This window comes from Mastigoproctus giganteus, chromosome 2 (genome assembly GCF_048544385.1).
Source record: "Mastigoproctus giganteus isolate SK-2022 chromosome 2, ASM4854438v1, whole genome shotgun sequence".
Taxonomy (NCBI): domain Eukaryota; kingdom Metazoa; phylum Arthropoda; class Arachnida; order Uropygi; family Thelyphonidae; genus Mastigoproctus; species Mastigoproctus giganteus.
In genome coordinates, this window is record NC_143576.1 from 227345993 (window position 1) to 227369485 (window position 23493).

General features: G+C 38.1%; 1 protein-coding gene across 5 annotated transcripts in view; it reads left to right on the forward strand.

Moving 5' to 3' along the window:
- Positions 1–23493, forward strand: part of LOC150090205 (uncharacterized) — a 480645-nt gene that overhangs the window by 267198 nt on the left and 189954 nt on the right. For all 5 annotated transcript variants that reach the window (XM_090389774.1, XM_090389777.1, XM_090389775.1 and 2 more), the window contains one exon: positions 12595–12713. In XM_090389774.1, the coding sequence (XP_090245900.1) occupies positions 12595–12713 (119 nt within the window). The remainder of the gene's footprint in view (positions 1–12594; positions 12714–23493) is intronic.

Genomic DNA, 23493 nt, shown 5'->3' on the forward strand with positions numbered 1-23493 from the left:
TATCAGTTGGAAATGGTGGTCAGCACAGGCCCTGGTCAGATGGCCATTGGGAGTAGAGAATTCATCTCCTTTCCTCTATCCCCAGTTGGTACGGTTACTCTGCAGTTACTGCTAACCATATGCAGTACTTCACATTTGTCAAATGTTAAACTTCAGTTATTTCTTCTCAGCCCATCTGCCCAACCTTTTTTAGATCCCGTTGCAGTAGCACACTGTCATTAACAATCATGCCAACCTTTGTATTATCTCCAAATTTGGACATAAGCCTGATATGCCTTCATCAGTATCATTGATAAATATAAAAAACAACAGTGTGCCCAACACTGAACCCTGGGGACTCCACTAATAACATTAGTCCACAAAGAGCAGTGTCCATTGATTGCTACTCTCCATTTCCCCTTAATGCTATACTACTCTAATTTGAACAGAAACTTTCATGTGCTTTCCTGAAATCAAAATTATGTTTACATGCATTTCCTTTGTGACCACATCGTAGTATCCAATCAGATTGTCAGCCAGGATTTCCCCTTAACAAATCCATGTTGTGTCTGAACTATAACTGCAGTCTTGACTAGATGATCCTGCATTGCTGCTTTAACCAATGATTCCACTGTTTTCCCTGGAACAGAAGTTAAACTAACAGGTCTATAATTACTCTTATCACCCTTTGATTCCCCCCCCTTTGTGAATTGGGGATACATTCACACTTCTCCAGTCCCTGCTTGTTCAGATATCTACCAAGCAATGTACCAAGTGATGCACACCCGATTCAAGCCTCAAAACAGAAAAACCAAGTGCAAACTACTCTGGTTAAAAAGGACATTGTTTTATTAGGAGACTCCATTGTCAGGGAAACGGGGAATATTTTTTGTAATAAAGATAGGTGGAGCAGAAAGCAGAACCAGGGTATGTCTGCCGGGAGCAACTATTGATGATGTCACCAACAGATTGTCAGATTTTAAAGGGGGTAAAGAAAATATTATTATTCATGTGGGGACAAATGATATTAAACGTACACGATCTGACGATTTGTTGGAAAAATACAGGACCATGCTGAGGAAATGTCGCGAGCTAGGCCATAATGTCTATGTGTCTGCAGTTCTGCCCAGACACAATAGGAGGGATTATGTTAAGAGCCTTGTGGATTAACTCAAGACTTGAAGGAATCTGCAAGGCTTTAGGGGGTAAATTTCTCTCAGCATGGCCCACACTTGTAGGTAGAAGGAATTTGTTTTGTAGAGACAGGATACACTTAAACAAAGGTGGTGCAAAAGTTTTTGCCAGTATTATTGAGGATACCTTAAAGGTTCAGGGAAACTGCTAGTTAGGGGGGATGTGGGTAATACTGACACGCGTTTATCTGATAATATTGGTCAATGTAACTCTTGCACATACCTTAAGAGTTCTTATCTGTTACCCCAACTGGACGTATTATCTAGATGTTCTGGGGGCAAAGACGTTTCACGTGAGCGGGTAGCTAATATCAGGGAAGAGAGCCTAAAAAACTTCAAGGGTTGTGTTAGGGTTGTTAAATATACAAGAACAGTAAATCTTGATTGTTTATACAGTAACGTTAGAAGTGTCGTCAATAAAATGAGCGAATTCGAACTGCTGGTTAAAACAAGTAACGCGGACATAATAGGGCTTACAGAGACGTAGTGCCACCCGGAAATTGGGGATTATGAGTTTCAGTACGGCTTGTATAATGTATTTAGGAAGGATAGGTTAGGTAGAAGAGGTGGTGGGGTTATGTTTCTTATCAGAAGCAGCCTGAGTGCGACGATAGCTTTCCCGGATTCAGACATTTCACATGCTAGTATAGAGTCTGTATGGTGTGAGATAGTTGGAAACAAAGGTATAATGCGAGTAGGAGTAATCTACAGACCAGGTGATTGTGAAGGTTATGACAAAAGCCTCTACATGCAAATGGAATGGGCAAGTAAGCGTCAATGCCTTATTATGGGTGATTTCAATTTGCCTCTAATTGATTGGAGTAAATGGGAAGGAAATTCGACATGGGGAACAAAATTTTTAAATCAACTAGATGACTGTTATTTGTATCAACATGTCAGGGAAAGTACTAGAGAAAAGAATATCGTAGACCTCATCATCACACATGAATCAGATGACATAACAGGGCTGACAGTAGAGGAACCAGTAGCAGGAAGTGATCACGGAGTTCTACGGTGGCTGATGACGAGAGAGGTAGCAGAAGTAAAAGGCAAAGGAATGGGTTTTAATTTCAGAAAAGGAAATTACGATGCCTTAAGGTACTACATGGCCTCTATTAACTGGGTAGATATCGCGCAGAGAATGAATACAATTGAACTGTGGTACGTTTTTAAAACATTAATCACAGATGCCTTGAATGCGTATATACCATTAAAAAAATACTCCACGAGAAGGGTTCCAAGTTGGATGAATAGTGAAGTTGCCACATTACTTGAGCAGAAAAAGGTGGCATGGAAAGGTTACAGAGCAATAAAAAGTACTGAAGCCTATAACAGCTACAAGGTGATGTGTAATAGAGCCACAGAAAAGGTTCGACAGGCAAAGGCAGTTTATGAGAAATCGCTAGCAAACAGAGCAAAGAGGGGGGGGGATAAAGAATTCTTCACATATATAAATGCCAAGAAGAGCAGAACAAACCACATCGGACCTTTACGTAAGGGAAAGGGGATAGTAATAAATACACCAGCTGCCGTTGCAGATGAACTCAACAGTTATTTTGCATCGATATTTACAAATGAAAAGCCTTTTGTGGCAATGGGAAATTGTGGGAGCGAAGTTAAAAAATATGTAATTAATGATATTGAAATTTCGCAAGATTATTTAATGAAAAAACTTTCGAGCCTACAGACCACTAAGGCTCCTGGAGTTGATGGAATATACCCTATAATCTTAAGAGAGGCGGCAAACGAGTGCATTGAACCATTGAGGCTAATTATGCGAGCATCACTAGACTCTGGGGAGATTCCCTTGGATTGGAAAAGTGCAAATGTATCTCCCATACATAAGGGTGGCTCTAAAAGTGAAGTTGGAATTATCGACCTATCAGTCTGACTTTAGTGGTAGGGAAAATCATGGAGGCAATGATAAAAGGTGGAATTCAGGATCATTTGGATCGAATTGAAATTCTCAAGGATACTCAACATGGTTTTGTAAAGGGAAAATCATGTTTAACAAATCTGATTCGCTATTTCGAAAGGGTCACTCACGAGCTGGATTTAGGGAATAATTTCGACATTGTTTATTTAGATTTCAGCAAAGCTTTTGACTCAGTCCCACATGAGCGGTTGCTTTATAAGCTGGAACAGGTTGGAATCACTGGGAAAATCCTTAGATGGATAGAAGGGTGGCTTCAGGGCAGGAGGCAGAGGGTTGTGATAAATGGCTATTCCTCAGATTGGGTTGATGTAAGAAGTGGGGTTCCCCAAGGATCAGTATTAGGACCACTGTTTTTAATTTTCATAAACGACATTGATGAAGGGATAGAGGGCGTGATGTCTAAATTTGCAGATGATGTTATAATTAGTAGAGTAGTTAATGATCACTGTCAAGCTGAGCTTCTTCAGAGAGACCTAGATAGACTTCAGGAATGATCAGAAAAATGGCAGCTGTGCTTTAATCCAACAAAGTGTAAGGTATTACACCTGGGCAACAGTAATCCCAAAAAAACTTATTCACTTGGTGGAGTTCAACTAAACCCAGTACTGGAGGAAAGGGACTTGGGTGTTACGATACGATCAGACATGAAATTCTCTGAGCATTGTAAACAGGTTGCAAGGAAGGCCCATGGTGTTCTATCGATGATCTATCGAACTTTTGCAAGTAGAGATAGGGACGTGATAATCAGATTATATAAGGCTTATGTTAGACCACACTTGGAATACTGTGTTCAAGTATGGAGACCGCACCTAAAGAAAGACATCGAGCTTCTTGAAAGGGTGCAAAGAAGGGTAACTTGCCTGGTGAGATCGGCAAAAGGGCGTCCTTATGAAGAAATACTTCGAATATGTGGGTTGCAGAGTTTGGAAACTAGACACCTTAGAGGAGATTTGATTGAGGTGTTTAAGGCTCTGAGAGGCATCAGTAAAATGAATGAGGACGAAATTTTCAAGATTATAAATGATGCTAGAACTAGGGGACATAAATTCAAGTTACGGGGGGGGGAAATGTTTAGATTGGACTGCAGGAAGTTTTATTTTAGCCAGCGAGTTATAAATTACTGGAATAAGTTGCCTTCGTGGGTGGTAGAGGCCGACAGTTTGGGGAAATTCAAAGGTCATCTGGATAGTACTTTCGGGTAAGGGAAGCGCATAGGATGATAGGTTTAATTTCCTTTTTATTTATTTTTTATTTTATTTTTTTATTTATTAATTATTATTATTTAGTTATTTATTTTATTTATTTATCTATTTATTTTTTGTTTTTATCATTGCTTTGTTCGGATTTTTTTTTTTTTTTTTGGCTGGTGCAGCATAAGCCATAGGCTTTCTTGCACCATGCGGCCGTTACTAATATGATGGCAATAGTACAGTTGATTGAACAAGGTGCTTATACATCAAAGCAGATGTTTAATTTTATACTGTATATTCAATTTTTAGTATCAGAGTATGAATTTTGCAATTTTTTGTGAATCCTTAAGCTGCGGCATTTATGTCAAAGCATTTCAGGCAATGTACCAAGAATTACAGCAACAAAATGTTGTGCAGCAGTGATGGGGAATCAAATGAGAACAAAAAGGTTGAAGCTATGTGATCTATTATACTGAAAATCCAAAGGTTTTCTCAAATTATCCCCCTCCTGTTTATTGGAGATTCAGGAAATAGAGTTAGATTTCAGAACCCACATTTTGTGTGTAGTCTACTGGAGATTGCAGAATTAATTTTAGGAAGAACACAAGGCTGAAAATACAAATCAGAAATTTATTTCAGTGTTGTATAATGCTCCAGAACATCAATCCCTCAATAAAAACACCAATCCCTCCCCCTTGAACTGCTTTGCAAGGGGGAGGGATTGGTGTTTTTACCCTCACGATAAGGGACTGTATCCTGTAAGTCTTTAGAAAGTTAGAAAGCTGTTGTGACAGGTCTGGGTAGTAGGGGATAAAGGCGATCAAGATGGGGTCATTGCCACGTGTGGCCCTAGAGTTTGCTGCACTGTTACGGGCCTGCAGGTCACACTTATCTAAGGCATTGGTAGTAACTGCACTTAGCCAGGTTTGCTTTAACTCTAACAATCTCAGTGTGCCTTTCATCCACAGAACTGGAGTGGTTCCAGGCATGGGTCTGTAGTGCTCACACGGTACTGAGAAGCTGACTGTGAGCACATGCTGACTGGTAGTTGGTGAATTGGCCAGCACACATCGGTTTGCGGTGGACTGAGGTTTTTAAGTGCTTACTCTCGCACCGAACAAGGGTATCCAAAATGGGAAGAGCATCACCTGATTCCAGCTCAATGGTGAACTGAATAAAGGGCCACAGAGAGTTCTGTTGCAAAAGTTGGTCTCCCAACTCACGAGAAATGATGACAAACACATCATCAACGTAGCTATACCAAATGGCTATAGGATCTGGTGGACCTACAAATGCTCAAGCCACAACAGGAGATGATAGGTTGTAAGGGGACACCTTGCTTGTAGACCTTCAGTAAGCCGTAAAACTATGGAATCTCTCGCATTAGGGATGAAGTCCACTGTTCTCCCCCACAGTCTCCCAGTCGCAGAACTCGCCATGGGTGTTGAGGTGTCATTGACACATTTACGTGAAGAGACTGCCAATGCGATCCACCTCAAAACTGCAGCAATCCTTCAGCATGCACGTCCAGTTAGCTCAAATCTTAACTGATGCCAGTCTCTACCCTCAACTCGTTGCAACAGGATGATTCCATTGTCATTTTACCAGTAGATAAGGAACGCTGAATATTTGTTCTGAATTGTCGGACTACCAAATAAAAGCCCTATCTCTTGTATAGGACATCTCTGTTTATGAACCTGTACTAGACTCTCCCGTGAAGATCCTAGAGCAGTAGGAGGCCAAAATCAACCGCCTGTTCTATAGTTGGTTCAAGTCTGGCAAGATCTCTGAATCCATATGCTGGTATCTACATGCCTCTGGAGGCCAGATTCCACAGTTTTATGACTTCCTGAAGGTCCATAAGCAGGGTATCCCCTTAGACCTATTGTCACCTGTTGTGGCTCCCCAATGTATGAGTTGTCGAAGTTTGTTGCTAATCTGCTTGAAAGCAGATTAGCAACAAGGCAAGACTGTTCACACGATTTCTAACAGCGTAGAGTTCCTACACCTGGTTTCTGGCCTAACCATTTCAGAGGATCAGGTTATGGCCTTGTTTGACATGGTATATCACTGTTCACATCAGTTCTCGTCCAGCTGGACATCACACGTGGCAAACTCCTTCTCGACAGCGACCAAAATCAAACCTTTGGTAGCAGAACTTCTATCTGCTGATGGCATTTGCTCTGCCCCCAGGTTGTGCCTAACCGGTGGTGTTGTTATGTATGGTGAGTCTCTTTATCTTCAAATTCATGGTACAGCCATGGGTGCACCCATGGTACAGCCATAGGTGCACCCATCAGCTTGGTCACAGCAAACATCCCTATGGAATAACTGGAGGATCGCACGTTTGTAGGTCTACCAGATTTTATACCTTTTGGTGTCACTATCTCGACGACATGTCTGTCATCATTTCCCGTGGTTTGGGAGACTAGTTTTTGCAACACCTCAACTCTCTGTTGCCCTTTATTCAGTTCACCATTGAGCTGGAGTTGGGCGATGCTCTTCCCTTTTTGGATACCCTTGTTTGGTGTGAGGGCATGCACTTAAAGACCTCAGTCCACTGCAAACTGATGTGTGCTAGCCAATTCACCAACTACCAGTCAGCACACACTCTACTTCCAACTGCTAATTGTTATCTGCACCTGTGTCACGCGGTTCACCTCACATGACCACCATGGCCGGGCACCTGATATTCTTTATTATTTTTGTAATAACTCATTTCCCAACTGAAGAAAGACTACTTAAGTTCAAAAGCTTTTGGTGATTTATTTACTTTATTGAAACTTATTTTTTTAAACTTCTTTCCATTCTGGTATTAAAGAATTTTTACCCAAAACCTGTTGTTTTATCCTTCCTCTCAGTAAAGCTGAATTATATTCCTATTTAATAGTACTTATAACCATTAAATCCTCTAATAGTGTTAAGTTACACCTAGTGGGAAGTTTCCAATTTAGCAAGGATTGTAATGTGACGTTTTCAGTAAATTATGATATTCAACATTTTCAGTAGTCTCTATAGTTCCATATTATAAATTTTATTTTATAGTAATAGGGTATCAGGTCATTTACTATTTACAAATGTAAGAAAATAATGCAGTACATACACAACAGCATAATTGAAAAACATTAAAGACAATCTGTGGACAGTTCACACTGAGCACCTGTTAAACAGGTATTTCACAAGAGAGAGAGAATATCAATAGTAATTTTAGAGTGGTATTTCTTGTTCTGTAAAAACAGATCAATGCAATATTTGTTTACTGAGTTGATCATTGGATAAGGGAAGAATCTATAAAGAGATTATATTTTGCAAGGGGAACAAGGTGCATTTCATTCTCACATTTTTAGGGGAGATTCTGATACCTATTTTATCCCATTTGGATGGAAAAGGAGTGATCTAGAGAGAATCTAGAGGATTCATTTATTGCAAGTCTGATGTGGGAATAATATTCAAGGTTTTTATATATCTTGGATCTGGACCAAATTAAAGGGAAATGAGCTGTTACATTGCCATATTTAAGAACATGGAATTCACTGGAGAGAAGAAAACTTAGATTACTTTTAGTTGAGGCTCACCAAATTATAGAAATGTATAACATAGCAGAAAGCAAATGAGTTATGTATTTTTTCTATGGTAGAGGTGTCAGAGATGTGAATCAAATTTTAACTTAAATTCCTAGCACATTTAAAAAAAATTAATCCTGAGTATTGAAGGTGTGTTGAATGAAAGCTTAGTGTCAAAACGAATCCCAGGATCTTTGTAGACTGCAACTTGTATATCTTGAAAGTTAAAATCATCCATTATAAGAAGTTCTAATGTACTGATTGATCAATTTGTCCGTATAGTTGTTCATTATTATCATCACAGTCATTTGGCCTATAACATATCTACTATAAATTTTTGTTTTCCCAGAGCTTATCGTGCTAAACTGATTTAACATTACCACCACCTTCACATCAGCCAGTTGCAATGCGTTGATTCTGTGCAATTCTTAACCAAGAGGTAACCTCCCCTGCTCCTGTTCTGTCTATTTTTCTGAATACATTGTGGTCACTATATTCAAATTCTTTATCCCCTATGTCTGATGTGGCATCATGTTTCTGATATTCCTCTAATGTCTGCATTTGATGACTTGACCAACACTTCATCATATTTATTTGCTGTACTCCTAGTATTAGTGTACAGACATATACAAACAGATATATGTGCACCCAGTTTTGCTTTTCAGGCTGTTGCATGTCCCATTTCAACACCAATAGAAGCAGCGCAGTAATCAATTTTACCTCTGCTGGTGGCTGCTGTTAAACTACAAGTATTAGTCTTTGTACTCCCCTCCCAAAAGTAGTTTTTTGACCCACTTAATATTTCCTCCAATGCATCATCAAATATACTTGAATCTCTTCTATTTCAGTGTTATCCCATCCCTATAAAACGCCCTCTCCTTAAGAAAACATAAACCATGTTGAGAAGAATTCTACACCATGAACCTTTTGCAATCTCATCACTTACTCTCTCCTGTTATGTCTGGGCAAAATTCCAAACACTGAAATTTAATCCTAAGGTATGACTTTTTCTTGATATTGCACTTTACCTTTTAAGTAAATCCTCAAATGGCTTGTTCTTAATAGGCCATTTGAGTACATGTTGGTTGGTATTAACCATTTAATATGATTAGCACTACCATGTACAACAATATCACACTTTCTGCCCTTAAAAGATAAAGGTGTAGAGCAGCCCTTAAAAGACTGTTCAATACCTTCATTAACTTTAGCTCCTGACGGACATACCCCGGGCCTGTTCCATTTGTCCTTTTTGCATAATATATGTCCTGTTACCCTGATGCTAGAGTTTATGACAGTACTACTCAATTTATTTGCATCAGAAACACACAGACTTTCACTTTGTCTGTATCACATCATACTACAGATTGATTCACTAACATGCAGAAAGTAGTGCATATTATATATTACATGGCTCAAGAGAACTGCCAAGGGTATTTCTCCTTCAAGCCAAAGTATTTCCTCTGCTTTCAGATCTTTTCTTTTAGAATACTCGTAAACAAGCTAAATAAATAAATAAAGAAAGAAAGAAATGAAAGTAAAAATGAAAATATAAAGGTATTTGGTAAAAATAATAAATATAATGGGAAAAAAAAATTAAACATACTGTTGAGCCTTGAACCTCATGACGTTTGGGCTAAGAGGACTGTCTTAACCCCTAAGACACGGGGATTAAAATAGTAAGTGAACTTGGTTTTTTTATAAAGAGCAAGCCAAACCATCTCTGCCTATTTTCTTAGCATCTTCAGAGTATAGTATTATACTGCTTGGTTATATTGCTTTATTTAACTAATACTTTATTCTAACAAGTTCAAAATAAATTGAAAATGACACAGTTGTACACTCTTCTTGTAAGGTGTAGTATTTATAACAAGAATGGATAATCCGAATACAGTCATCCCTCGATTTGCACAGTCAGGTATTTGCTACCAAAATTTTAGATTGTGAAGCAAGTTTTGCTAACTGCACGATTTTTGTTTACAAAGCTTCAAAAATAGGAATGAAGAGCAGATTTTGAAAATATTTGTTTTTTACATGATTGAAGATTTTATTGAAAGAAAAAGACATTTTACCATAATAATGTAAAATCCCATACAATTCCACCTATCGGTGTTATCACAAATGAAATAAGATCGAGTTTACTACCCGTTTATGATAACAGGTAGTAAACTTGTTGCACTAACAGAAAAGCCCAATAAACCAGAAAGTACAAATTGTTTTATGGTCTTGACCTCCAGAAATGTGCTTTAGAAAAATATCACAAAGGCTTTCAAAACTTATTCTTATAACCAAACATAGCAATAAACGGTGGTGTGTTTGTCTGGTTATTTTTGAAACAACTTCCTCATGCAGGAACCCCTTTCATCAGTTATCCTACGTTAGCTGTTCAGACAATCTTTTCTTGTTCGCGCAACATAAAGTGTTTTATTCGGTAAGCGTTGCTTTTGCTGATTTAATATTTCTTGTTTATATAAAGTATCTGCTTAATTAGTGTCTAAAATGAAGAAAGCTACAACAAAAAAAAAAATTTTTAAATTTAGAGGAAAAATTAAAAATCGTTAAGGAGTTAGAAAATGGTGAAAAGGTTGTGACATTGGCCAAGAAATACAGCATAAATGAATCTAGCATTTGATGAATTAGGGAAAATGCTGAGAAAATTAAAAGTTCGGTTATCTGTTCCACATCATTGGCTGCAAAAAGCACTACAAAAATGAGAAATCCTATCATAGAGAAAACCGAAAAATTACCTTTTCTGGATAGAAGATCTTAATCAAAAAAGAATGCCTCTTAGTTCAGATATTATTCATGCCAAAACTCTGCAAACTTTTAATCGCTTACAAGAAGAAGCCAGTCCATCCAAAGCAGTTGTCTTTCAGGCCAGTAAGGTTTGCTTTGAAAATTAAAAAAAAAACGTCAGTCTTCACAATCTAAAATTAATAGGCGAAACAGCCAATGCAGATACGGAAGCTGCTTCTTTGTATCCAAAAACTTTAAAGGGTGTTATTGCTACTGAAGGTTATCTTTCAAGTCAAGTATTTAATGTTGATGAGAGCACTTATTTTGGAATTATATGCCAAGCCAAACATTCATTTCAAAAGAAGAGAAAACCACCCCAGGTTTCAAAGCTACAAAAGATAAAACACTTTTGTTATGTGGCAATGCACAGGGTGACTTTAAGTGTAAACCGCTACTAATGTAGAAAATCCTCATGCTTTTAAAGGAATATCAAAAAGCTCCTTACCAGTTCATTGGAAATTGAGCAAAAAAAGCCTGGATGACAGCCAAAATCCTTGAGGATTGGTTTTTAAATTGCTTTTGCATTAAAACAAAAAGATATTACTTGAAGACGAATATAGCATTCAAAACCTTGCTCATTCTTGACAATGCACCCAGTCATCCTGCACATTTGTCTGATCTGCACTCAAATGTGAAAGTTACCTTTCTTCCAGTGAGTACAAGTTCGTTAATTCACCTGATGGACCAGGGTGTAGCTTCCTTTAAACTTTATTACCTAAGAAGATCTTTTTTACCATTGGTAGAAGCTACTGATGGAATAGGCAAGTCTTTTAATTTGAGATTATTGGCAGAATTATAACATTCTTTATACTGTATAAAAAATATTGAATTCGCCTGGGATGAAGTTAAGAACTCAACAACAAATGCAGTGCGGAAAAAGCCGTGGCCACAAAGCTGCACTAAAGAAACTATGGTTGAAATGTCGGAAGTAGTTGAAATTGTGAGAATTGGCAAAATGATTAGCAGAGAGGGATTTGAAGAACTGGAACCAGCAGATATCACAGAGGTCCTTGAATCTCATAGAGCACAATTATCAGTGGACGATATTTTTTTTGCAATGTGAAGAAGAAGATAAAAAAAATGATAAAAACGAAGTTGCACACAAAAATTTGACTGCGAAGAGACTAGCTGAGTTTTTAAGACTTGCAAATCATCTTAGCCGAAAAGCTCTGAATATGGGTCCTAATTTGGAGACGAGTTTAAATTTTTGTAGAACTTTATCATTAGCTTTAGTTCCTTATGAAGAAATTTATAGAGAAAAACAGTGTTGCTTCTAAGCAAGCAATTTTAACTAATTTTTTTCAAAAAGTGCCAGATACTGTTGCAAGTTTATCACAAGAAAATGAGATGAAGAAGCAATGAATTTAGATTAAAAATCTAGAGGTAAGTATTAGTAAAGTTAATTTTATGGACATGTTTGTAATTTTTTTCTTACCAAATGAAGACAATTTTTTTTCTATTTTTTTTCTTTTTTTTTTCTTTTATATAGGTAAGGAACCCTCATTGTGTCATATAAACTAAGTTTCACATTGCATTGATTTGAACTGCACAGTGTTTTCCCAGAACGTTATCCCCCGCACAAATCAAGGGGTTACGTTCATAATTTTTGTCTGGTATTTGTAGTTTTGATTTTAAACATAAATTCAGTTTCAAGATTCAGATTGAACATTCTGGAAGAAGTTACACATTGTGAATTCGTAAAAAAAAATAATTTTTACTGAAGTATTTTAAAGTACGAAAGAGGCTTTCAAGTTTTGTACTATAACTAATCGTAATTCAGATAAATGAAAATCTTTTGTCTTATTTTCACGCTAAAGTTAAATGAACAGCCATGTTCCATATCTTTAAAATTTCAAATAAAAATAATTCATCTTTTGGTTCTTTTTTTTTTTTTTTTTTGATGGAAGACAATATTTCATGAAATTTTCTATTACTTTTAGGTGGAGAGGCCTACAGAACACCCATTAGATCGATATAATGACCAAACAAATCAACATCCACGACGAAGGCCGTCACTACGACCAGCACCAGATTATGGTGGGGGAATGGATAGAGAAAGGTAGTATTTTTTAACTGGGAAAATCATTGTGCATTTGTGTATATTTTTATTAATGTAAATAGATTTATGGTAGAGAATGGGGATTGCTGAACGTGTGAAAATTTCCAAAAAAGGGGATTGCTGAATGTGTGAAAATTTCCAAAAAAGGGGATTGCCAATAGTCTGAGGTAGAAAAACACTAGTTTTTAATTTGCACAAAACTGAATACTATTAAATATAATGAGGAACATGTGCAGTAATTTAAATCTATTTAAAACTGATATTCATATAGCTTCTAGCATTTCATAATAAAAAATAAAAAAAATTCTTGTGATGACTAAGTAGCAGATAAGTAAAAATTTAATAAATTAGAGAATTTAAATTACCTGTTTTTGCTAAAACACTAGCAAGACTTTTGTGAATTTATTGGATGACTTTTCTACAGCAGCATGTTGAGGCCACAAGAGAAAGCGATACTCTTGTTCTGATTATCAGCAGTGACTCTTCATGCATTAAGGATCTGCAGTTAAAAGGATCGTTAGGTGGCAGTAATTACAGTGTATTAATGTGGGATTTGCTTAAATATATAACTACCATCAAAGACAAAGGGAAGGGTGGTTGGGTGCTTTGTTAAAGGCGGTTAAAGTGGTCTCAGACAGTTTTAAATTCTGGACAGTCTGTACAATTGATGATGTTATCAATTCTAAATGGGAAGTATTCAGGGAAATGATTGTAGAAGCTGCTAGGCTCTTTATACCAACTAAAAGATACTCTTCTAGGCTTAGACCTAAGTAGATGTCAGATGAACTGATGAGACTCATGGCAGAAAAGAAAAATGCTTGGGATACATATAAATTATCAGGTGATACGGATGCCTACAGTAGATATGAAGTAGTCTGTAATCAAGTCAGAAAGGAAGTTAGATAACTGAAGGTAGAACATGAGAAAGCTCTGGAAAGAATGCAAAGATAAGCAGCAAAGACTTCTTTACTTTATAGTAAATGCTAGAAGGAAGGGAATGAATTATATTGATTCACTAGTTATGAATGGTTTAACTGTTGATGATCCTGCTCAGGTTGCTGCCAAACTGAATAGGTATTTTGCATTTACATTCACAGGAGGAATTTTTTGGGGATGCCAGCAGAGAGTAATTATGGCTGGGAGCTAATAATTTTGTGATAACTGAGAGGAAAGTGGAAGAGAGATTGTTGAAATTTAACATAAAAAAGGTACCTGGGGTGGATGGAATCTATTCATTTATGTTAAGGGAGGCAGCAAAAGAGGTAGGCAAACCTTTGACCATGATTATGAGAGCATCCTTGCATTTTGAGGAGGTAACTGTGGACTTGGATATGTGCAAATGTATCCCCAATTCATAAAGGGGGATCAAAAAGTGGCATGAGTAATTACAGACATGTTAGCTTAACATCTGTTCCAGGAAAAATAATGGAATCACTGGTTAAATAAGTAATGCAGGACTGTAGACAGGAATGCAGGCATATTGCAGTCGTGGCATGGATTTGTTAAGTGGCAACCTTGGCTGAGCAATCCAATTGCACATAAAAGGCTGCTATACAAATTGGAGTAGTGTTGGCATTAAGGATGTTACTTCTCTGAATAAAGGGTTGGTTGAGTGGGAGAAGACAGACTGATTATCAATGGGTGCTACCCTTCTTGAATTAATGTTATTAGCAGGGTCCTCCAAGTTTGAGTACTGGGCCCATTGTTGTTTTTTATATTTATTAATGATATTGATGAAAGCATATTAGGCTTAATGTCTTAAGTTTTCAGACAATACAAAGATTGGCAGTGTGGTTAATCCCATGAATCACGGTATACTGTTGCAACAAGATCTAGACAAATTAGGTAAATGGAGTGAGAAGTGGCATTTGAAGTTTAGTATTGACAAATATAAGGCCCTTCATATGGAGGGCAGTAATCCGAGATTAATGTACTAACTATTGAGAATGAAAAAGACCTGGGGATAATTGTGTAGTTAGATATGAAGTTCTCTGAGCAGTGCAGACATGTTTCCAGGATAGCTCATGGGTGTTTTGTAATGATCTACAGGAATTTAGCCATTTTTACAGATCCACATCTTTCTTATTAGTGTGAGAAAGATGTGGATCTGTTGGAACAGGTAGAGAGAAGAGCAACGAGATTAGCGAGAGGAATAAAAGGTTACTCTCAACAGGAAAGTCTTCAGTTTTGCAAACCGCAGCACCTGTAAACTAGATACCTGCAAGGAGATATCATTGAGTTGAGTTGTTTAAGACTTTGAATAGATTGAGTAAACTCAGTGCTGATGAAATCCTTCTTGCTCAGACTGCTCATGAGGGAACATAAATTCAACTTGGAAAGGATGGTTGCAAGGCAGATGTGTGGAAATTTACCCATAGCCAGTGGGTTGTTGTTTGTCAAAACAAACTGCCATCTGGTATTGTAGAGATGGAGAGTTTAAATAAATTCAAGGAAGAACAAGATAAAGTTTTGGATTCAATAGACAGGTGATGTGTAAAGCTTTTTTTTTTGTTTGTTTGTTTGATGCTTTATAAGTTTGTTTTCTTTCGTCATTTGCCATTAGTAATAGTAACTTAAAAAAAATTTAATTAGAAGATAAATGTATGCTCCTAATGTGTCAGGCACAAACTGGTGTTGAATTCTCGAACTGAAACAATTTAGAGAAAGTTATTTGTGTTCCCAATGTTTCTGAGAAAAGGAGAGAAATATTTGTGATTCTCACTCACTCGAGGGGGGGAACAAGTGTTTCCCAATTTCACAACACAATGTTCAAGCAGTATCTTTTTATTTATTGATTTATTGTTTTAGTTATTGTGGATCGGATCATTTATGAATTTTATTTCAGTAATTAATTTTAACTTCACTGTTGGTTGAAGTTTTGTTAGCAGTTTAATTTCTGTAATACTTTGAATACTTTGTGTTAATTTAAGTTCTGTAATATGTTGTAAATTTAAATTTTGTAATATTTCTCAAGTTCAGATTTTACCTAAATATTGGTTGTTACAAGATAAGTCCAAGGACATCGTGACTCAAACAGAAATGCCTGTGGACATTTCCAGTGTGGGTCATGAGTTTGTCAATTTTATAACCTATGGCATATATTCAGAGATTGGCCTAGTAGACAAACCTAGCCCAAATGATAATTCTTTTCTTGCACCTGATGTAAGGAGTGTATCGATCTCAAATTAGAACTTGGTGCATTATGAGAAGAATTTGAGTCATTGAAGATACAGGTGCTTGCCCTAGAAACAAATGTAACTGGGAGCTCGTCAGGAGTTAAAGTATCTTATGATGTATCAAGTGCATACTTGCTCTGGTTTGAAGATGATTTAGTTTTATTGGAAGAATCTGTTGTCAGGGAAACAGGTAATATTTTTATAATAAAGATAAGTGGACCAGAACTGTGGTATGTTTGCTGGGAGCAACAGTTGATGTTACCAACAGATTGTCAGATTTTAAGGGGGGGTGGTTAAGAGAGCATTATTATTGATGTGGGACTAATGATATTAAACAAATATGACCTTACCATTTGTTGGATAAATATAGGACAAAGCTGAAAAAATTCTGCGAGTTAGGCCAGAATGTATGTCTGCAATTCTGCCCAGACACGATAGAAAGGATTATGTGCTTGAATACCATGTGGATTAATTCAAGACTTATAGGAATCTGCAAGATTCGGGGGGGGGGGGGGATTTTTTTTTTTTATAAGTGTGGTTTTCACTTGTAGGTAGAAGGATGCTATTCTGTAGAGATGGTATTCATTGGAACATAGAGGGGAGGGGGCAAATATTTTTGCCATTATCATTGAGGTTACCTTAAGGGTTTGGCGGAAACTGCTAGTTGGGAGTAGTAGGGTAATATAGACCTGCGATTTTCTAATGATATCGGTCAAAGTAATGCTTGCACTCACCTGAAGAATTCTTGATTATTGCTGAAACAGCCGACACTGTCAAGATGTTCTGAGGGTAGCAACGTTTCAAGTGAGTTGGAAGATAAACCTAGGGAAACAAGCCTAAATAACTTCAAGGGATGTGTCATGGTAGTAAACTATTGAAGAATACAGTAAACCCTCGCTATTCGCAGGGGTTACGTTTAGCATTAGCATTAATAGAGGCATTTGATGCAAGAAAGCAAGCTTATGCAGCATCAGCCAAAAAAAAAAAAAAAAAAAAAAAAAAAAACCCACTTCCACTTCACCCCTCTGTTCGTTCAAAATACCTGTCCAGCTGAGCCTTAAACTTATTTAGGCTATCAACCTCCTCCACCACAAGGGATGGAAGTCTGTTCCACCAACCAACCACCCGCTGGCTAAAGGCAAATTTCCGCACGTCTATCCTACATCTGTCTTTCCTCAATTTGAATTTATGCCCTCTCAGGTGATTTTTCTGAGCTAGAGGAAGAATCCCATCAGCATTGAGCATGCTTAAACCATTCAAGGCTTTATACACCTCTATCAGATCACCTCGCTGGTGCCTAGTCTCCAGACACTGTAATTTGAAAACTTAAGCCTTTCTTCGTAAGAGCACCCCTTTGTTCCATTCACTAATCTTGTTGCCCTTCTCTGTACTCGTTCCAGCAGCTCTACATCCTTCTTGAAATGAGGTCTCCAGACCTATATACAGTACTCTAGGTGTGGCCTGACCATTGCCTTATACAATGGAATAATCACCTCCTTATCCCTGCTGGAAAAATTCCTGTATATCATTGACAATACTCCATGAGCTACTCTTGCAGCCCGTCTGCACTGCTCAGAGAACTTCATATCTGCCTGCACAACCACCCCCAAGTCCCTTTCATTCTCTACCACTGTCAGTGTAGTACCACAGAGTTGATACGTTGCTCTGGGGTTGCTGTTTCCCATGTGTAGTACTTTACATTTATCAATGTTAAACTTCATTTGCCACCTCTCAGCCCATCTGCTCAACCTTTCCAGATCCTGTTGCAACAGCATAGTGTCAGTAGTGTCCTTGACAACCCTGCCAACCCTTGTATCGTCTGCAAACTTGTTGTTGTTATGTTGTTATTTTGGTTTTTAGGAGCATTAGCAACTAAGGCCATATTGCTCCGGGAATATGCGGTGGTCATTCCCTGACCTTTCCGCATCCTCCGATTTGGTGGTGACGGGCTCGAACCCCGGTCTAATCAAGAAGCGTGTGCTACGCACTGCTGCTCCTTCCCACCTGGCTACGGAGGCACCCGTCTGCAAACTTGGACATTAAGCCCGATATACCATCATCAATATCATTTATAAATACAGAAAACAATAATGGACCCAACACTGAGTCCTGAGGGACTCCACTAATAACATCAGTCCACGATGAGCAGTGTCCATTGATTACCACTCTCTGTCTTCTCCCCCTCAACCACCCCTTTATCCATAGCAGCAATTTGCCTCCAATGTCACACTGCTCCAATTTGTGTAGCAGTCTTCCATGTGCAACAGTATCAAAAGCCTTTCTAAGATCCAAGTATATCATATCAAAGTTATTCCCTGCATCCAGTTCTTTTGTGACTGCATCATAGTATCCAATCAAGTTGGTCAGGTAAGACTTCCCCTTAACAAAACCATGCTGTGTCTGAGCTATAACTGAAGTCTTGTCTAAATGATCCTGCAGTGCTTCTTTAACCAGTGCCTCCATTAATTTTCCTGGAACAGAAGTTAAGCTCACAGGTCTATAATTACTTGTGTCAGCCTTTGATCCTCCTTTGTGAATTGGGGTCACATTTGCACATTTCCAGTCTATGGGTATCTCCCCTGAGTCCAAGGAAGCTCTCATAATTATGGCTAAGGGGTTGCTTACTTCCTTTGCTGCCTCCTTTAATATAACTGGATAGATCCCATCCACCCCGGGTGCCTTTCTTGTGTTTATCTTCAACAGTTTCTCCTCCACTTTACTCCCAGTTATTTCAAGATTCTGTAGCTTACTGCTAGAGTTGAATACACCTCTGGCATTCCCCTCGCTGAATAACTCCTCATGTGTGAATGTCGATGCAAAATATTCATTTAGTTTGTTAGCTACCTGAGCAGAATCATGAACAGTTGAACCATCGATATCAAGTGGACCAATCTGATTCATCCCCTTCCTTCTAGAGTTTACATAAGTAAAGAACTCTTTGCTGTTTTTCTTTGCATCCCTTGCCAAGGATTTCTCGTAATCTGCCTTCGCCTGCCTAACCTCCTTTGTAACTTGGTTGCATATCAACTTGTATCTATCATAGGCTTCTGTGTCATGTGTTAATTTGTATGTATCCCATGCATTTTTCTTCTCTGCCATATGCCTCATTAGTTCATCTGACATCCATTTTGGCCTAAACCTTGAACAATATTTCTTAGTTGGTATGTAAAGCCTAGTAGCTTCCAAGATAAGTTCTTTGAATGCTTCCCATTTTGAATTTGCTGTTGGTAACATCATCAGTTGGTCCCACTGTATAGAATTTAAATACTGTCTCAGTCCATTGTAGTCGCCTTTACGGAAGCAATAACCCTTCCCTTTACCCCTAATGGTAGTTACCTCTTTGAGTAAATCCCACTTCAGCACACTGTGATCACTGCCACCTAGTGGTTCATTTATCTGCAGATTCTTAATGCATGAAGAATCACTGCTGATAATCAAATCAAGAGTATTACTCCCTCTAGTTGCCTCCCGAACATGCTGATGTAGAAAACAATCATCCAATAAATCCACAAAAGTCCTGCTAGTGTGTGAGTAACCAGCCCCCAAATTCCAGTCAATATCTGGGAAATTAAAATCTCCCATTATAAGACACTCTGATTTACTGGCCCACTCTATTTCCCTGTACAGTTCCTTATTATACTCATCAGAGTCATTAGGCCTATAGCACACTCCTACTCTCAATTTTGATCTCCCAATGTTTATGTCACACCAAACTGACTCCACACTGCACTGTCCAGCGATGTCGACTGGCTTCACTTCCTTGGTTTTTATGTGTTTCTTAACTAATAACATAACCCCTCCTCCCTTCCTATCTTGTCTATCCTTTCTGTAGACGTTGTACTCCCCAAATTGCAGTTCTGCATCCCTTATATCTGTGTGACACCACGTCTCTGATATCCCAACAATATCTGCCTTTGATGTTTTGAGCAATACCTCAAATTCATCAAATTTATTTACTAAACTCCTAGCATTGGTGTACACGCAAGTATACCTGCACCTGTTTCTATTCTTAGCTACCCTAACACAACCCATGTGTTTACTTGTACCGCAATGGCTCCCAGCAGTCTCTGAAATACCGTGCATCTTGTTTTTCAGGCTGCTGCTCATTCTAATAGAAGCAGTGCAAGAATCTCTTTCACCTCTGCCAGTGGCTACTGTCAATCTATTTGAGTTGTGACAACAGTCAGTGTGGCCTTGAATCTATAACGCATTGGCCTACGTGCTGGCATTATAATACATACATACATATCAAATGTATTGGTACGTAACACAGTTAATTTTTTTTTTTTTCAATTTGTAAACCACTTTGTAGTGAAACCCGCGCTGTTCGAAACCGTGCTATGCGAGGTATTCCTGTATTTCTATACAAGCAAATAATAGCAGCAGTAGAATTTTCATGGAACACATGAACAATGTCCAGCGGCATTACTAGCATCGGTGGGAAATCATGCTCTGGATAACCCAAGCACTAACTTATATTCTTTATTCATATACTGTTCACTTTTCTCCAACTAATTCTTTCTGTACTCTGGACTGTTGGTTTATATCAGAGTCATCATCATCATCAGCCATTTTCAATCCACTGCAGGATGAAGGCCTCTCCAGCAACTTTCCAGTTCCTTCTGTTTTGAGCACTGGCCATCCATTTACTACTCAAAAACTCATGAATTTCATCTATCCATCTCCGCCTTTGTCTTCCAGGTTTTCTTCTAGCTCCTCTTGGGTACCATTCTGTTATTTTCTTAGTCCATCTGTCATCATGTCTTCGAGCTATGTGTCCTGCCCAAGACCATTTTAGTTCTTTAGTTTTGATAAGAATGTCCTTTACTTGAGTTTGCTGCCTAATCCATGTGTTTTTCTTCTTATCTAACAGTCTGATTCCCAATATAATTCGTTCCATTCTTCGCTGTGTAGTTCTTAGCTTCTCTTCCATTCTTTTGGTGAGTGCCCAAGTTTCACTTCCATAAGTCATGGTGGGGAGTATACATTGATTCATTATTTTACGTGTCAGACAAACTGGGATATTGCTCTTCAGTATATGACTATATTTCCTGAATGCTATCCATCCAAAATTTATTCTTCTCTTGACTTACAGCCATTTATCATTATTACAGCTAATAACTTGTCCCAGATAAGTATATGACTCCACCTTTTCAATTACTGCTCCTTCAATCATTATTTCCCTTTCCGTGGCATACTTGTTCATCATTACTTTTGTTTTAGCCATATTCATCTTTAGTCCAAAATCCTTACTAACTGTGCATAACTGATTAAGATTTTCCTCTAATTCTTTGGGATCGTGGCTTATGACCACAATGTCATCTGCAAATCGTAAATGGTTTAGGTACTCTCCGTTCACATTGACTCCTTTCTGCGACCAGTCTAATCTTCTGAAGGCTTCCTCAAGGGTAGCAGTAAACAGCTTCGGAGATATTGTGTCTCCTTGTCGAACTCCTTTCTCGATTTTAAATTTGCTACTGTCTTTGTCTAGTCTAATAAAGGATGTAGCACTCTCATATATTTTCTTCAAAATCATAATATATGGAGTATCTATGCCTTGTCTTTCCAGTGCCCGAAACATTGCCTTATGCTGTATGGAGTCAAATGCCTTTTCATAATCCACAAACGCCAGGCATAATGGTGTTTTATATTCATTTGCTTTCTCCATTAGCTGTGATATTACGTGAAGGTGATCCATAGTTGAGAATCCTGTCCTAAAGCCAGCTTGCTCTTTCGGTTGATTCTCATCAAGTATTCTTTCTAATCTGTTAGTAATGACCCTTGTGAACAACTTGTAGATATGGGATAACAAGCTAATTGGTCTATAATTTCCAATTTCTGATTTATCTCCTTTCTTATGCAGCAAAACTATGATTGCATTATTCCACTGCTTAGGCATCACACCTTTTCTAATGCACTTTGTGAAAAGCCTTGCCAGTTTTTGTGTTATGTCTCTTCCTCCCAATTTTAACAACTCTACAGTAACTTCATCTTCCCCCGGGGCTTTCTGATTCTTCATTTTCTTCAATGCATGTTCTACCTCATCAGGAAGAATATCGGGTATGTCGTATGTGTTGCTACTTTGCAATCCATCTTCCCCACTGCTGGTATCATTCCCTCGCTCCTTGTATAATTCTCTATAGTAGTCTTCTGCTATTTGAATTATGCCTTCTCTGCTGTTTATAAGTATACCATCGCTATTCTTCAGTTTCAGTATCATTTGTCTTTCTGTATTACTGCTCATGGCTGCTGATTTAAATCCTTTGTTTTCCCTTAATGCTTGTTCTACTTTTCTTGTGTTAAATCTTCTTATGTCCTCTCTGAGTCTCTTTCTAATGGCTTTGCATAACTCAGTATACTCAATTTTCTCCCTGTCAGTGTTTTTCTTGCTCTTCATTTGTCGTCTTTGGTTCATCATGGCAAGTGTTTCTTGACTAATTTTTTCTTCTTTGGATTTCTGTTTCCCTATAGGTTTCTTGGGCTTTATCACTTTCAAAAAGTTGTAATATTCTTCGTCGATATCTTGGTCCTGAGCAGTCTGCAGAAGCTCAAACTTGTTCTTAAGTTCCAGTACATACTGCTTTTTCTCCTCCTCTGTTATTTCAAAGACCTTTGTATTATTTAGTCGAGTCAGTTTTTTCCTTTCCTTTCCCACATCTATATAAAGTGTACATCTTACCATTCTGTGATCACTTCCAACATTTACCTTATTCAGGACGGTAACATCATTCACAATATATCTTCTGTTAGTGAGGATGAAGTCGATTTCATTAGTTGTTAATCCATTTGGACTCTTCCATGTCCACTTTCTGTTCACCCTTTTCTTGAAAAAAGTGTTCATTACTGACAGTCCTTGAGATTCTGCAAATTCCACAAGTCTTTCACCTCTTTTATTTCTTTCACCAATTCCAAAATTTCCTATAGTTCCTCTTTCTGCGCTGTTTTGCCTTTTTCCAACCTTAGCATTGAAGTCCCCCATAATAATAGTGTAGTGGGTTTTCTGCTCGTCTAGAAGACTCTCAATTTCAGTGTACATTTCTTCAACCTCTTCATCATCATGGCTCGATGTTGGTGCATAAATCATTATAATCTTTAGCTTGTACCTCTTAGAAATCTTGAGTATTAGTCTTGACACCCTTGGTGATGTACTTTTGAATTCCAAAATGTTGTTTTTAAAATCTTTATGGACCAGAAACCCAACTCCACCTTCACTCCTTTCACTGTTTCCATTGGTGTACAGCAGATTTCCACTTGATAAACTTATAAGTGATTCATTTCTTCTTCTTGTTTCAGCCAAACCGATGATATTCCAATTCACATTTTCTAATTCCTTTTCCAGCTCTAATATCCTGTTTTCACCGATGAGTGATCGTACATTATAACAGGCCAAGTTCAATTTCCGTGCATGGCAGCCTGGTCGTACCCAGAGATTCTTAGCACCCTCTGCTTCCACTCTGATCCTCTCGCTGCCGTAAGAGGGAGAGTGAAAGCTGCTGGGGACTGAGGGCCATTTGTATTGTTGTGCTGTCATATGCTGGAGGGTTTGGTCTTTTCCTCTTCACGCTGACCAGGCGTCTTGAAGAGAACCACACTACACGTTCGTT